Source organism: Zonotrichia albicollis, chromosome 1, assembly GCF_047830755.1.
Source record: "Zonotrichia albicollis isolate bZonAlb1 chromosome 1, bZonAlb1.hap1, whole genome shotgun sequence".
Lineage (NCBI taxonomy): Eukaryota > Metazoa > Chordata > Aves > Passeriformes > Passerellidae > Zonotrichia > Zonotrichia albicollis.
Window position 1 is genome coordinate 65,378,944 of NC_133819.1, and position 16,940 is coordinate 65,395,883.

Consider the following 16,940-nt stretch of genomic DNA (forward strand, 5'->3'; position numbering starts at 1 on the left):
CAGCTTCAGGTCAGAAACATTTCATCGCACACCACAAGGCTGCCATTCAGGGCACATTAAGAAATGACACAGAAATGAGCTTCTGACAACGATTCCTAAAGGACACTGTGCCCTTGGGAAAGCAAAAATTGCCACATGAGACTAAGGAGACACAAAGTTTTCTGCAATCAGAATATCCTCAGTAGGAGAATGAAGGAAAGGGAAGAAGAATTGTGCTTGATTGAAAAAAAGACAGGAAACAAAATTACATGGTTTAACACTAAGATTGATCAAACGACTGCAGGGAGACTAACGAGAGAAAAGAAGGGTGGAATTTAGACTTCATACAACAGTACTGGTACCCTGATCAATGGATTTAAACACAAAAAAGAGAATATTAAAATTCCAGAACTAAGCTCACAAAAAGCCCCCAGAACCAGTCCCCCAAACACCAGGCTTTTAAATAGCCTGGAAAAGATGCGGATTGATGAATCTACTTTGAAATTAGTACTCAACACAATGACAAAAGGGAAAAAATTGATCTGTTTGAACTGAAGTTGCTTTATTTAACAGGGAGACCTATTTCTTAAAATAAGTTCCCATAGTTACCATAAGCTGTGTTTCATAGGTTTGATGTTGACCTAAGGCACCTTCTTCTAAGTCTTTCATATAGGATTTTTTCAAAAGGTTTGAAATACATGAGCTTCTAGCTTAAGCTCTACAGTGACTTTATAATGAAATTACGTTTTGTTACATGCTTAAAATAATCAATTTCTAGAGCTCAGATTCATCTCAGTTTTCATCCCTATATTGTCAAAACGCATGAAATGATTTTTTTTTTTCAAACACAAAACCACTTACTCCCTGAAAATAATTTCTGTGATAAAGAGAGAGCATAGACTCCTGAGCCCTTCCCCACTCCTTGAATCTTTCAGCTGGTATCACAGGAAAAACCCCAAGCACTGAAGAGAGAAAGACAGACTACAAGTCCCAAAGATGCACCACAAATCACACTCACATCAAGTTAACCGGCTGCTCGCTCTTCAAGCACCTACACTGGCAAGGGTCCTTCCTGGAATGAGCTAGCAGTTAATTTCTCACCTAAATAAATACAGGGTAATGATCAACCAGAAATTACCTGCATTTTTCCTGTTTTGTCTAGGTCTGACCAAATGTAATCAGCTTACAATTACACTAAGTAGCTTGCTTAGCAATCTATTTATAAAACTGATTAGATACTGCTAAGCAGAGCAGGCAATATTTTAACACTTTATTTTGATGTTGAAAGCAGTGGCTAGGAGAAAGGGAGCAAGGATGGCAGAGAACAAAAAATCATTCAGAAAAATGTAGAAAGATAATTATATGGGACCAATTCTGTTGCTTTATATGCATTTTAAAATTGTGTTACTTGATTAAATAGCACATATTTAGAATTTTGGATTCATTACTCTTAGATATGTAGATAACTCAAGTGGGTCTGAACAAGTGAATATTCAGCCATACTGACTGCTGTTGATTCTTCTTGGAGAGAGAATATGGAATTGCCCTGACCTGGGAAAGAGGCAATCCAGGCTGCAGGAAAATTACAGACCATTTGTGAGGTTAAGACAACTGAACAGGATGTGAAAAACTAAATGAACATGACATGAGAAATTGCCAGATGTGACAGATAAAGTAATAAGATACTGACAAAAGCCACAGATAGGACCATGAGGGATGACTGGATTTCACAAATGTTTAAAGGTGAGTTAGATAAGAAACAGCCAAATTTCACAGAAAACTGAAGGGGGATCTTTAAGGTATTGGAGACCTTTTGGGAGGTAGAACCTGCAACATCAGTATTCCTTCAATAACTGGACCTCTAACACCAGAGAAGCCTAAGATTCCCTACATAATAACTGAGAACCACTAGTGAAAAAATAATCAGGGGTGAATAGATTCTTTGGGAAGAGACTTGGATTTTAAAAAAACATTCAAATAAAAAGAGCTACCAGAATGGCAAGGAGGGTGAACACACACAAGCTGAGGAAAATGTGGCCCCTGCTGTCTGGCACAGTACCACCTTCAATCACCACATCCTCATCAGAACTGTGAGAACCACTTGTTCTGACCTTACCACATGTATCAAACTTACTTCCACAATCAAGGAGGCAAGGAGAGTGCCAGGCTGCTTTCCCTGGCTAACAGCAGGACTCCTGCCTGGACACATCAAGTAACCTGGTTATCCCCATGTCAGTTCAACATCCACATCCACCCACCCCTCCCTAATAGGCTGTCAGACACTGTCTTTGACAAACTGCTTCAATTCAACTCCTCATTTCCTAATTTATATAATAAATGTAATACTGCTCTTCTTATCTCCTTTTATTAGGTTATTTTTGGCAGTGGCAGTAACAAAAATCAAGGAAGTCAACAGTTATTTAAGGGCTTCATATCTTTCTCTTGCTACTTTATCTTTTAGGCTAACCTGAAGCTCACGAGTTCAAAGTTCTGAATTTTCATACATACTGCTGTAAGTTGAACTCTGATTCCAAGAATTAATGCCCTGCTTTTACAAGTAAGAGAATGGCAGGAGATTAATACCTTTCATACAGAGTAAAAGGCACTTATAGGATTGGATACTGATAGTACTGAAAGGAAAGTAGAGGAAAATTCAGTTCCTAACCTGACGGTACTTGGGAAAAAAAAAAAAAAAGGAATCCATAAACCAGGGCAAGGGATTAAAAGAAACAACAGTTTATCTGTGCTTATTAACAACAGCCCTTATTCCAATTCTTTGTGGAGAATAATAAACATGACTTAATCTTAACAACAATGTTGTGATAATTTTCCAAACACATGTACTCTTTGTTCATCACTAAGACATTCAATGGATCTGCTACAAATTTGCAACGTCCTGTCAAAGACTACTGTTTCTTTAGAAGATGAAAATAAAAGGGATAATATTACATGGGGGGGGATAATTACAAAAGGCTTATATTGTATGCTAATTTATATTTATAACAAGTGCTTTATTTACCTTTTTGTTTTCTTGTAGTTTTCCAGCTGTAATGTCTGCATACATTTGTACCTTTCCAATTCACACTGTTCACATAGTTCCTCAAGACACAACAGATGATTCTCCATTTCCTCAAAGTTTGCTTCTAGCTGGGCTGTAAGAAAGACTTGTATGAATATCTAACTGCATCAATGGACAGACAACTCACCTGAACAGAAACAGGATTTCATAAAGGTAAATAATTAACATGGTAATAATTACACACATATAAAAGACAAACAAATCTCAGCCCAAATCCCATAGTGAAGAGTGGCAGCAGAGCCACGTTAAAGGGAGATGTACCCAAGGTTCCCTTGTAGTAAGGTGCTGAACAATTCTATTTGTCCCAGCATTGTGGTGACACATGATCCCGGCCTGTTTTTGAGGAAGAGAAGCACTCAGAACTCATATTTTTCTTTCTGGAGCAGACTGCCAGTTTAGCATTTCCTGCACAGTACCAATCCAAGGAATAAATCTGTGCTGGCCAAAGCCAGGTCAAATATTCATTTTTTCAAATGAAACAAAAATAAATCATACAGGGAGAATTTTAACTTTCACATGATGCCATGGTAATATACAACATGTAATATACAACAGATATTTATGTCTCTGAAGACGGACCCTTTACTGATAAGCTAAATATAGAGATGTACCTATTTTACATACACATGTAAATTTTACAATTAAATCTACCCATTTTACATACATATCCCTTAATATTTTCTTTAAACATAATTGCTCAGTCTCAGCTTCAAATAGATCTTGTCTGTGACATGTCCTGAGAAAAATTATCTCATCTCACAGCTCATAATGCTTTGAGTAGAAATTTGGATTAGACAATTCCTGAGGTCCCTCCTCATCTGAATTAGCCCATGTGAACCTTGTATCAAAGAATCACTTTCCCTGAAGGTGATTAATGCTAAATTTCATGTCTCTCCTCAGGATCTCACAGTGGAAAATATATTTTCCCAAACCCTAACCAGCTGGTCACTCTGGGATGAAACTGTGTGAACTACAGGAATATTATTCATCTTTTTGCCAGGCCTTCTCCTATACCACAGGGAAGGTAAATTCAGGAGCAAGAATAATTCACATTTTTACAAACAAATAGCAGCCAGAGTTAATGCTCAAAAAAAGGAAACAGTTGAGTTAAAGCTCAAAAAAAAGAAACAGGAAGCTGAAGGCATCAGCCAAATCCTCCATTCTGGCTTGGCCGTTCTACTTGAGGCCTATACTAGACAATAAATAATTTCAACTTCCTTAGCCATTGCTTCATTATAAATAGCCATCCTTGTGGTTCCTCTAAAAAAGCAGAGGTTAAGACTTTATAAGCAAATTTCCTAGGATGCATATTCATATGTTCAGCTTCACTTCACACCATTTTTTTAGCCCCTAACAAAGAAGATCCACAACAGGAAAGGGAAACATGAATAATATAATCAGTAAAAATTTCCCTAAATTATTTTTCTGTATACAGATCACTGAGGGGAAGTGGGAGGGATTGGCAAAAAACAACAAAAAATAAAGAAAGGCAATTGACAATTAATGCAAAAACAAGTTTGAGGGGAAAAAAAATGTTTTCAGCTCTACATATTGTGATGTGGAACATTCATCGCTTACCACATACTCAATTTTCTCTCACAAAATCCAGATGTATTCAAAGCGTAATATCATGATTACAATTATGATTGGTAGGCCCTTTTTCTTTAGGAAATAGACTTCTCTGAGTGCATTAAAATCCAAATACCTGTATTGTGCTAACTTGCTTTTCAGAATAATTGCTCCCTTATTAATCTGCAAAATTCTCAAACACAGCAGGACTGAAAATAATTTACTAAGGTACCTATCAACCACTGTTTTTTCCACTTAAAAATGCCTACCACCTGCTTTGTTGTATTTGCTGTTGAAATAATATTAAAAGACAACAACAAAGAATAGGAAAATAAAGAGGATGAAAGAAAGTGAATTCTAGAGAGCAACTGATTTCCAGCACTTGCACTTGAGCAGCCTCTAGCGGGAACTGCAGAAAACACTGCGCTCCTGAAGAAGAGAAATGGACACCAGAGATCTCTCCAGGAGGCAACAATCCTGCTTTACTGCAACAGAGGTTTCAGAAGTTTTTTTCCTATCTGAAGGGAAAGAAAAATTGCTTTTCACAAAAAAATTGAAGACAAGCTCCGTTGCAGCAGCTACAGCTGAGAATTAACATCTCTCTTACCCAAAAGAGAATACATGCACTGTGCATACAAAGGCAGTGCCAAACAAAACTATAGATTTAATTAATTTGAAACTTAGGCTGTGAAAAATGCATCTCCTCTAAATCTTTTTCAGATTTTAAAAAACACATTTACCTTTAGATTAAGACTTTTCATATACAGCAATATGCCACACTTGGTAGCAACAGTATTTTTTTATTAGACAGCTAAAAAAGCCAAAAACCTACTTCTTTGTGTCACATCACTCCAATTACAACAGTTTGGGCTGTATTTCTTACATTACCACAAGCATAACAACAGTATTTGAAACTTTAATTCTTAATTTTCATTCTTTTGAAGTATGTTTAAAGTTTGGTCAGGTGACATTACACTGTATAATCTTCTATCAGCATACACTGTTTTCCATGGTTTACCAGCTATCAGATATTAAAGTATTTATCTAGAACTCAATAACCACAATTTATTTTTTTTTTATTCAGGAAACACCTTCTTTCTAAACTGTACCTAATTTAAATGTACCACACAACTTTTCTAACCGAAACCTATGTTATCTGTAGTTCTGTATGAGTACAAAATTTGTTAAAATAGCTACATCACAGCTGTATGTCAGAAAATAGGTTTCCACTAACTTTAGATGTAGCTTTCCTGCACTGTCCCAGCCATTCAAACAACAGAAACCATGCAGGAGTATTAAAGACATTTCTACAAAGATCATTTATTTTCTATCTAAAAGGGAAAAAGCAAAAAGAATGGAAGCAATTATATCAAAGATGGTCTCTATACCGCTAGGACACACAGAGATTACAAGGGCAAGGATTATTAAAAGCTTAAAATGAGCAGTGAAAGACATATAAGACCAGGAAGAGCTCAATTCAGCTGCAAAATAAATTTAAAAAAAAAAAAGGAAAAACTTTCTATAATTACAGTTGTACTAGTGCACAATTTTTATCTGTTTTCGCAGAAAGGATCTTAAACCCAGCTAGTATTATACCACTTACATGAAGTTAGAGCAGCTTCTTTGCTGAAACTACATAGCAGGTACACTAGGATCCTTTTCCTTGTGTACTCAATCCTCAGGCACTTCCAAGTTTACAGCACCAAACTGTATGCCTTTTACACATATAATCCCTACCTAATACAACAACCCCCTCTGCTGAAGTGTTGTGCCCTGGAGCCTATGGAGAAAAACTCCCTGTTGAACACAGATGTCTTTACACAGTATTATTCAAATTTTCTGGTTTTGCATAAATCTTCCCAATATCTTCTCAGATTTTTTCAGTAAAAGATAAATGCAAATTCTGAAAAAAATTAGACGAATTTTGCAAAGCTAGAGAATGGCAACTTTCATACTTGACACACAATCTGAAATAAAAAAAAGACTGACCTTTTGCTCAAGATATAAACAAGGATGCTTCTCCTAAGCAGTGCAAAACGTTCTGTTTCCCCAACAAATTTTCACACCCATCTAGCCCTCACTTAAAAAAAAAATCCTAAAAACTAAGAGGCAAAGGCTTTTATCTCTGTGACTACATGCCCAGCCTTATTTTCTTTGCAGTCCCACAAGGAAAACATTTTCAATGTTGGATCTGTCACCTATATACAAGAGCAGTCTTTCTGAAACCAGTATCAAGCTGATCTTTAAAAGGAAAAAAAAAAAAAAGGAAGGGAGAAAAACTGGATTTGCATTAATGTTTGTGTGTATGGATTTGCTGAAACCAAAACCGATGTTTGAGCAAAATGCCACTGCTCAAACATAAAAACACATTTCATACTAAGTATGCTGATATCAGCGAGCAGGTATTTGCTACAACATCTCAACCAAAAACTGGCTTAAGTGATGATTCCAATTCTGCACTCTGAAAGGGCAATAACTCTCCTTTCCACCTTTACATGAGAGTAACTTTTTTCTTCAAAATTCTCAGTAGCAGCTACAAGACATTGCATAATGCAATAAATTTATCAAATGAAGCCACAGATTTTCTACTTCAAGTGAGGGATGACTGATAATGTGAATACCTAAGCTAAAGAACTTTATAAAATTGCTAATGAAAACGTGTCCTGTAATACATAGCAAAAGCTGAAGAATCTGTACATGAGTCATACCAATTTTAAGTAGGTCACTAAAAAGGTTCATTTCCATTATCTGAAATTTCTTTCACTGAAAGCAGCCAGGGTCCCCTACTTAATTTCAAAATTGAAGCATTAATACATTTATTAGAAGCATATCATGTCAGAACAACCAACTATTTTGTTGAAATGATGAAGGTTAGCCAAATTACATCTTGAGCGCACAACTCAGCACTTCATGATTTTATTTTAATTTTTTTACAGAATATTTTACTCATTCAAAATTTACAGTCAGAGAAATAGTCATTTCTTGAAAAGCTGAATACAGTTTATATTTATATGAAGCAATTATTTAAGAGTTATAAAAACTAAAAACAGTGAGCAGAATACTGCAGTAAAGTTCTGTTAAATCACCTTCAGAAGGTTAGATGTTGAATTTGGTACAAATTACATCTATCTCTTCAAACAGACTCCATAAAAATATTAGAAGAAAAAATAAAACCCAAAACACAGTTGTTAGGACAAACTAATGAGAAATTTTAGATAAATTACTTAAAATCTGACACAAAAGGTAAAGCTTGGTTTGGTTTGGTTCAAGGTTTGGTACAAATCCCAGAACCTTAGCAGTACATGTCAAAATTCATTACCTTCCCTGAGCTGGCTGCTGAATGCTTCCTTAAATCCTACTTTTGCAGTATCAAAAAATATCTAGAGACTTACCTATCCAATAAATTCTACAATCAGAGTGAGATTAATTCTAGTTCATAAAACTGTATTAGGAATCAGAAAGCAGCCCAAATTCATCAGGATTTTACTGCATTTGCAGCATTATGAACTATAAAGGCAATTTCATTAGCTTTCTATTACTTTGTTTATCTTTGGGCTACCAGTGGACTGCACGGTAATATTAAACCCAGTATTTTAATAAATCATTATTTGAACTTTTATTTCCTTAGAAATATTTTTTTTTCAAACAGGCAGTATTAAATGGTTAGCACAGATGATAAAGCCTCATTAAACAAGATCATATAAGAAAATTGTAATAAAAAGTAGAATATATTCCCTGCTTCAGGAATAAATAGCAAAGTTATTACCAGCCCACCTAGGAACAAAAGCTGATTTGCGCATGACCACTGACCATGGCAGAATGAGAAATTAGCCCTTGAAGACAGAAAAGAACCCTCCTTTTCTTCACATTGCGTCAGCACGAAAATCCAGCCCACCCCACAAAAAACCAGAGGAATTTCTGGTTTTGCAATCACATGAGGAATTTCTGCATTACATCCCAGCAGCTGTAAGAAAGGGAAGCGCAGGCACAGTCCCTGGGGAACTTAGCTACCTAAAATCTATGTGCAGACAGAAGTTTTGCGAAGCTTTAATTTGATGTACCCCCTATGGATTCTCATGGAAGCATCAAGAAACGTACTATGGACAGACAGGGCTGCTGCTTGCCAAACGCTGCCTGCCCATTTCAAGGCTCAGCAACAGTAGAGATTTTCAGAGACCAAGAGTCCTCAACATTTTTTCCTAATTTAATTTTCAACAGCTTTGTCTGAGAGGTTCCAGAAATAGTCCACCAAAGCATTTATGTTTTCATCTTTTTAATAAAATGAACAGATTAACCTTTGGTAAAGTTTTAAAAATTGCAACCCACCTAACAAACATGAGGTGTTTGCTAATAGGCAGCATTAATATTCACATATAGAAAAGCTTAATATCACTTCAGAATATCTTAACCCTGTAAATCAATCCAAATTATGGAAGTTACCTTTGGAACCAACAACTATTCAAAACCAAAGGTTTTTGCCTTGAAAGTGTCCCTAGCCAAGTAAATTCCTCCCCCCCATCCCACCCCAAATGATAAGTTTAAACATTATTATGTAAAATTACACAGAATCCAAAAGAAGCAGCTATATAAATTAGCATTTATACTATCAAAAATCTTAACAATTTAATAAGATTTCAAGAATAGCATTTTTCACCCATTCAAACATTTGTCAATTTTTTTTTCAAATAGCAACACATACAAAATTTCAACCGCTGGGAGAGCAACCACTGCTACTTGTCAATTAAAAAAAAAACAGTTTGTTTAAGAACCACAGAAAGCAAAATTAAATTTTGTAATCACAACACTCACAGCAGCTGAACTTCAGTCTAATCCTTTGTACTGATCTGAATGTTTGTTATGTCTAGAAGAACTTACCTAGGCTTGCTGTGAGGCATTCCAGATCTGCTAAGAATCCTGGTATTTGCTGAAGCTGATCCTGCAGTTCCACCAGACTGCTCCTTTTCTTTTCCCAGTGTGCAGAAAGCATCACAACTTCACTGTCAACCAGCTGCAACAAGCAGGTGTTTAATTGCAAACTTCTGTACCTGTTCATGAGCATCTTGACTAATTTTTTATAATTAATACATTTGGAAGCATAAGGTCAGCACAACACCCTACAGCACTGCCACTTGTGTACTCCACAAGTAAATAAACAACAGGCTCAAAAAAAATCCCCTGTAGTATGGAATATTTATTTCAAAATGCACTGAACAAAAATATGACAAAACGTTTTTTCTCAATATACTAATCAATGCAGGAAGTATTTAATGGATGTTATTAACTGTAAGCAAGATGTACCTGAAATTTTGGCAGCAGTGTTGCACAATAACAACATGGCAGTGCTGCGATTTTGGGCATATTTATATCAATAGTTTAATGTTGCCAGTCACACCAATTTCATCTTAACATTAAAAATGAAAATTCTGCACATGCAAAGTACTCTAGAAAATAAAGTAAAAGGAATGACATTTAAAAAAAAAAAAGTTGCCTTTATAACATTACAGCTCTTCTGCTTTTGTGACAAACTGCAGCAGTGCCAAGTGTTTATGAACACATTTCTACATTACTTAAATTCTTGTTGTTTCATTCTTCTTAACTTTGATTATATAATAAGCTAAGAAAAGGATACACTGCTTCAAAGTCTCACTTATTTTCTATGAAAAATACCAGAATCAAGAGATCTTAGGTAACAAATGTTTCTATTATATATAATTCAGATAACTCAGTTATTTTTTCCCTGCTCCTAATTCCATTATCCATTCTTCCTCTTGCACACAACTACAGCCTGTGGCTGTATCTGCATTCTGAACTCCTCAATTTCTATAGTCTTTATAGGCAGAACTGAAAAAGTCTGAGCAATGGACAAAGGAGCTCTCAAATGTACAATTCTACCCACTTTATATAAATTCTTTTAAAAGAACAACTATCTTTTGCAAATTCCTCCAGCTACCTATCCCTTAAGAAAACATCCTGTTTTACCAGACAAGTTTTGAAAACTTATTCCAAAGCCCAGCGAGAAATGGAGCCCTTTAAAAGACCAAACAGTCTTACTTAAATAAGCCAGGTCTATTTCTGAGACTGGGATATGGTATTTATATCCGGTAAACAGTAAAGCAAACAAAAAAACCCCAAAACAAGCCACCATGAGATGGGGACAAAAACCACAAACATTTCAGCCCTGAGATAAATGAATGCAGGTGAAATTATAATCTTCTAAAAAAACAATTTTGTGCATGAAACTGGTAGTTAACATCTACCATTTAACATGGTAAGACTGTAAGCTGTAATTGAAGCCTGAAATTTTCACTTTACTCAACATTTATAAATAAGACAGCACAAGTAAGCAGAAATTGGATACTGGACAAGTGGACCTTTAGGTCTTCTACAGCACAGTCAATCTTCTGTGCTTACACAGTTTTTATTCTCCCCTTTTATAAAAAAAGTAAAAAACAACATTCAACAAGCAATGCATACACTGAGTTGTGTGTAAAGCAAACATCTGATTTTAAAGGAAAATGTAAGTCTCTCTGGAAGTTTTTCATTCTCATTTTCCATAACAGCCATAACATGTGTGATTAGTTTATATTAGTTTCATATATATGAAATCTCACACTGTTTTCAAAATTGCAATTTTTAAAGCAAACTGTAGCAAGTATTATAAAATTGGGACAACATCATTTATGAAATTTTCTAGGAAAAACTAACATTATGAGCAGTAAAACATGCCAAACTGGCAAGGAGAACTCTATCTCCCATGCCTGAAGGTTTCCACCAGAATGCAGGGAAAAGCAGGGCCATACCATTAGGCAAGAGAAAGGAGAACATAAGAGACTTTCTTTCTTACTATAAATACACAGTGAGTGATTTATCCATTATAAAAAGATACAGAGAAGTCTCCAAGTGAAGAGATGAGCCAGGAAGGATGCACTCAGCCAAAGTGAAGGTTTCAGACAGCTCAGTCCTGCTCTGCATTGTGGCCACCCAGATTACACTGTCTGCCTCTTAAAGATGGCTTGAAACTGAAAGTCTGGTGCTGAGTAATGCACTGGTAACACTTACTGGAAATTTCCTTCCCCTTCATTCCACAGATAAACCACACAACTTGTCACTTTGCTTCCAGGGCAGGAACAGTGAGTGAAATTAGGAGAAAGCACAAACACCTCCCAAACATTTTCTGTTGGTCAAGGCAATCTTGCTGTCTCCTGTGCACTAGGAGTGGGCAGCAGCGTCAATGCCACAGCCCTGCCCTGATACAAACCACTAAGGTGCCTCAACCCCAAATACATTCTGCACTTTCCCAGCCACCCCCCCATTAAATATCTAGAGCAGTAACATACAACATCATCTTTGCAACTGTTTACATTGCATCGAGTTTTTTGTTATTTCACATTTGCATTACGTTGTTGTTTACATTACTGTGAGAGTGAAGAAAGCTGTGTGGATGTTTACCTGGGGGCCAAGGTTAACCTTATAGGTGGGTAGGAAAAGTTTTAGTTTAAAATTATTTACACATTTTAAAATATTTCATGCATGACATTGTTATTTTTTCTTACCTCTCCAGCTTTTGCACAATCTTTGGCTCCTTTATGAAGGGCAGCCCAAGCATCTTCGTATCTGAAGAAGAGACAAATTACTATTTCGTACTGTGCTCTCCTCACAAAGGAATTCATGGATGTCATTGTGCTTATATTTGCAGGTACGACCAGAAATTACAGCTTAAAAAGCTGTGTAATTCTTTCCAGTACTTACTGTTCTGCCAAGACGAACATACAGTGAGAAATAATGTGTTTTAAAGAAAAAGCAATTCATGTTTTTTTTAACCTGCTAACTGACATTTAAAAGCTAAATGGACCAAACAATACTTACAAGACAACTCACCACCTTAAGCATCACTTGGAACTCAGTTAAGTAAATTTTTAAAAATAACAAGACTGTAATCATACATGTACCACATCCAATTAAAAAAAAAAAAAGGAAATAGTATCAAATATGTCTAAGTTATGAAACCACAGACTAGGACTCAGCGCTGGCCTCCTTCACCTCTCTGCATTAGTCATCTTTTAAATGCAACTTTTCCTCCAGAACTTCAGTTTCATTAACATGACAACACTTCTGGATTGGGCAAGCTTTAAACACATTTATCATTTGGTAACCACTCCCACACTACTAACTGCAAAACAACCAAAAACCTAGTGGCAATACTTTGATTTTCCTCTCTAATTTCTTTCTTAAGAAATTAGATTTTTAAAATCTAATGTAGGAAACAAACACTAATAAAGAAAAGGAAGGTCATACCTGCTTAGTAATTCCAGTCCAGCAGAAAACTCTGGCAAACACTGAACAGTTCTATAAAACAAATTGCAAATGTACAAAATTGTTAAAGAAAAGAAGGCTGCTATAAAAAATGTGTGCACACACATCTGACAGATATGCTAAGCACAGAAATGTTTCCTCCTGCTCCTACTTTCACAAACACTTTGCCAATTTTGGTTTAAAATGCATTACATGGTGTATCTTACAAGAATATTCCAAAGCTAGGATTGCTTTTTTCCCTTGTTGTTTTATGATAGCCTATTCTTAATTCTTTTCAACCATGTCCATTAAAAACAAGTTCTATTGAATAATTTCTAAGTACAGTTAACAAAGATATAGGATGAGCATAATTTTAACCTAAAAAGGGGCACAGAAACATTCTGAAAAAGAAGACTACTACACAAGTTCATGTCCCTCAAGACAGATATTCCACTTAATATATCCGACACCAAAAATAAATACTAAGCTAAGGAACCTTTGCCAGTTTAATGCTCTAATGATTTCCTATTTGATGCATACACTTCCATTAATAACAGCTTGAAGTATAAAGACATCTTACTATATGTTATAGAAAATTAACAATACAATACTTCTAAGGATGTGAAGATCTTAATGTCATCCAAAATCTGTCTCTTGGAAGATCACACCAATAGACTGTTTTGCATTATCATTCAAACAATTTGAATGGGGAAAAAAACAAAAAAAATCCCCAAAACAAACTACCATAAGTTAAAGCTTCTTGTCCTTAAGCAAGGGAAAAGTGACAGAATCAGTGAGGTGGAAAGGGACCTCAGGAAGTTCCTACTGCACTCCCCTGTTGAAACCAGCTATGAGATCAAAGCAGCTTTCTCAGGAAGCTTTTCTCAGCTTTTTCTGTCTGATCTTCTCTTGTTCCATCGTATTCCTATCACCTTTTGAGTTCCCACCACACACCAGTTTCCTCAATAACCAGTTCACATGCAATGGCATGCTGCTGCTAGGTCTCCCAGAAGTCACCTAGGCTGAAGAGCTGCCCATCTCAGCTTTTCCTCATACACAGAGCTCCTGCCCCAGCCATTCTGGTGGCCCTCCACTAAACTGCCCCAGAATGTTAACACCTTTCTCAAACTGGGGACCAGACTGGACAGGGTAGTTAGTGCTCTGAGGTGTGCTGAATGCAGGGGACAATCACATTCCTCAATCCCACTGTCGGGGTGTTGTTTGCAGCCCCATTAGCTGTGGGACATCCCTGCTGCAAGGCATGTCCCCTGGCTCTCATTCAGCCTGCTGTCTGCCAAGAACTCCAAGGTCTTTTTAGCAAAGTTACTTCCCAGATAGTCTGTCTGCACCAGCCTGCATTGTTGCAGGGGATGCTTTCTTCCCAGGGAAGAAATGGAATTTGTACCTCTTGATTTTCATGAGATACCTCTGGGCACATATGGTCCTATGGGCTTTTATGGATTGAGCATCTTCAATCACTACTGGTCAGGCTCCTCGACCCCTTTCACATTTCAGATGTTTTATTTTTAGCACTTGGCTTGTTTGTAAACTAATTTGTGTCTACATAGTATGTAGACACAAATAGTACTTGTGTCTTACAGATACTATTTGTAAGAACATGCTTTACACTAAAGCATATCTGATTTTAAGAAGTAACTCTCACAGATGTCATTTACAGACAACAAGTAGTCTTTCACTGCAGCTTACACAGGTTGAAAAAATGAGAACTAAAATGCAGAGGACTAAAAAAAAACCCCAAATCAATTAAAAGAAAACCAAATCAGCACAATTATCAAAGCTTCTTGAAACAGAAAACTGAAGTATTTCATTACACACATATCTTCCACAATAAAAAGGCTCCTATTTCTGTTTTTACCCCCAAAAACCTCCCCTGAGTTACAATTTTAGGACAAGAGATTCACAGAGATTGTAAACAATTACATTTCAGTGTACTGCAACCTGAATCTTCTATGAGGTACTACAAAAACACTGCATATTCATTTAATTTAAATAGTAATTTATAAACTGATTGACAGCCATTAGAAATTATTTAGGCCTATCAATGAAGGCTGTATTAAGCAAAGCATTTGCTTTAGTTAAGCTTCTCTGTTGTCAAAATAGTATTTTGTAAAATTATATGCAAATGTTCTTGCAATTGACTCATATATATGAGACACTTCAATTTTTTCCCTAACAGGAATATCTTATATTAATGCTATATATTAAGACATTCAAAAGTACCTTTGCCTACTTTTCTTTGCATCTCTTGATTTGTCGCTCAAAGTCTTCAACCTACAAACCAAAACACAAATCCATCAGACATTTACAACATCGAAACCAGAGAATGAATTGCTTGAGCACATAATGTCTTAAATCCAGTCTACTACAATTAATTTTGTTTCAGCTTGTTTCACAAATAAATCAAATTTCCCTTAGTTTTGTGGAGACCCTCATATGAATTTATTTCCACTGACATGGCTGCTAAATCTTGACATTTTTTGTAGAAGCGCATCAGACAATTCAGTACGACAAGTTTAATGGGAATTGTGTATATAAGTCATCTGCTTGTTGATACAATTTCCTTAGCAGGCAGGAACTAAAGACATGCCTAGCAATAACCAATCCAGCCCTGAGGAATACCATTTACAGGAAGGCTCTCATGGCAAGGAAAAGCATGACAGTCACACATACACACGTATAGCCCACCTGCCATAAGCCTGCCAACACAAAACCAGCAGAAGCACAACTTTTCTTCTGGCAGCTTTCAGAACCTCCAGCAGCATCACCACAGTGCACTGCTACTGAGCAGATCTGAGGCTTTTTTCACACACAGTGCATTTCAAACTGACTGCTGTTTTGCTCCTCAAAAGCAAAAAAAACCCTCCAAACCAACCAAACAACCCTCTCTCCCCAACTCTTTCCATTCTTTAGCAGTCAAAATATATACATATATAAAATATACATATTATATATATACATATATATATTTAATATATATATGCATATATATATACACACACACATACATTAGTCAAGTTGACACAGTGCAGTGAGAACCAAGCCTGCTGGCTATTCCCTGATCACCCAGGCAATGGCTATGCTCAATTCCTAGGCCCTTTGTGGTCACAAAAAACTTTTATTGCTCAGGACAGTAAGAAATAAATGACAGAGACACAAGCAAGATGGAAATGAACTATGAGAGCCAAAGATATCCTCCACATCTGACAGAGAGATCTGTAATCCTGAGCGACCCAGGGACTGAGAAACAACCTAATATACAGACAGATATTCAGGCTGCTTTGAGTAGTCAAATCACTCCTCCAGTCTCGATCACTGTTTTCCAGGAACTCAAAGAAACATCAAAGCTCTACAGCACACCAGGTGGAACACAATTTAGAAAAGACATGCTAAGGCAGGTCTCCACTCCCTCTCCGAGAGCTGCTTGTAACAGCCAAGCCAGGTAGCAACAACCACAGCACACTGAGGAAGAGCCCACTGCTGAAGGAAGCTGTGCAATTTGCCCTTCTCCACTGCATCCATTCTGGTTGTTTTTCCTCTGCCTGCAAAAGCTTGCTAATAGGTGAATGGGTCAAAATTTAGATACCTTGCTTACAGGACACGCAGAATTAGACAGCAGACACAAGTGAGCAAGGAAGGAGGCCACAGAAATGGCTGATAACTCTAAACTGCTCTCTTTAAACCACACAACCCAGATTTAAACTTTTTCAGCAATACATCATGTTTCATACTCCTCAGGAAGTGATATTATTGTCTTAGAAGCTCTGGAAAACCTTTCCCCTCGCAATTTCATGAAATTCAACTTGTTCTACTTTGCAAGCATTTATGTGTAGTTAACAAGTTGACCACAAAAAATACTCTCTTTGGGTTTTGAGAATTATACAATTTTAAGCTGAAGTCTCAACATCACAAAATGACTTCTTTTACCACTTTGGTGGGGTGCAGAACAGAGTAATCCAGAACACCAAGAAATTAGGTTGCACGGTCTAGGAAGGAAGAGGGG

At 36.5% G+C, this 16,940-nt stretch overlaps 1 protein-coding gene across 2 annotated transcripts in view; it reads right to left on the reverse strand.

The window, feature by feature from the left end:
- DTNBP1 (dystrobrevin binding protein 1) overlaps positions 1-16,940 on the reverse strand; it is a 65,063-nt gene that overhangs the window by 46,396 nt on the left and 1,727 nt on the right. For both annotated transcript variants that reach the window (XR_012580836.1, XM_005481755.4), the window contains exons 2-6: positions 15,161-15,211; positions 12,923-12,973; positions 12,181-12,241; positions 9,503-9,635; positions 2,999-3,131 (exon numbers count right to left, since the gene is read on the reverse strand). Coding sequence is in view for 1 of the 2 variants with exons in the window: in XM_005481755.4 (XP_005481812.1) it covers positions 2,999-3,131; positions 9,503-9,635; positions 12,181-12,241; positions 12,923-12,973; positions 15,161-15,211 (429 nt within the window). In the remaining variant the exon portion in view is untranslated. The remainder of the gene's footprint in view (positions 1-2,998; positions 3,132-9,502; positions 9,636-12,180; positions 12,242-12,922; positions 12,974-15,160; positions 15,212-16,940) is intronic.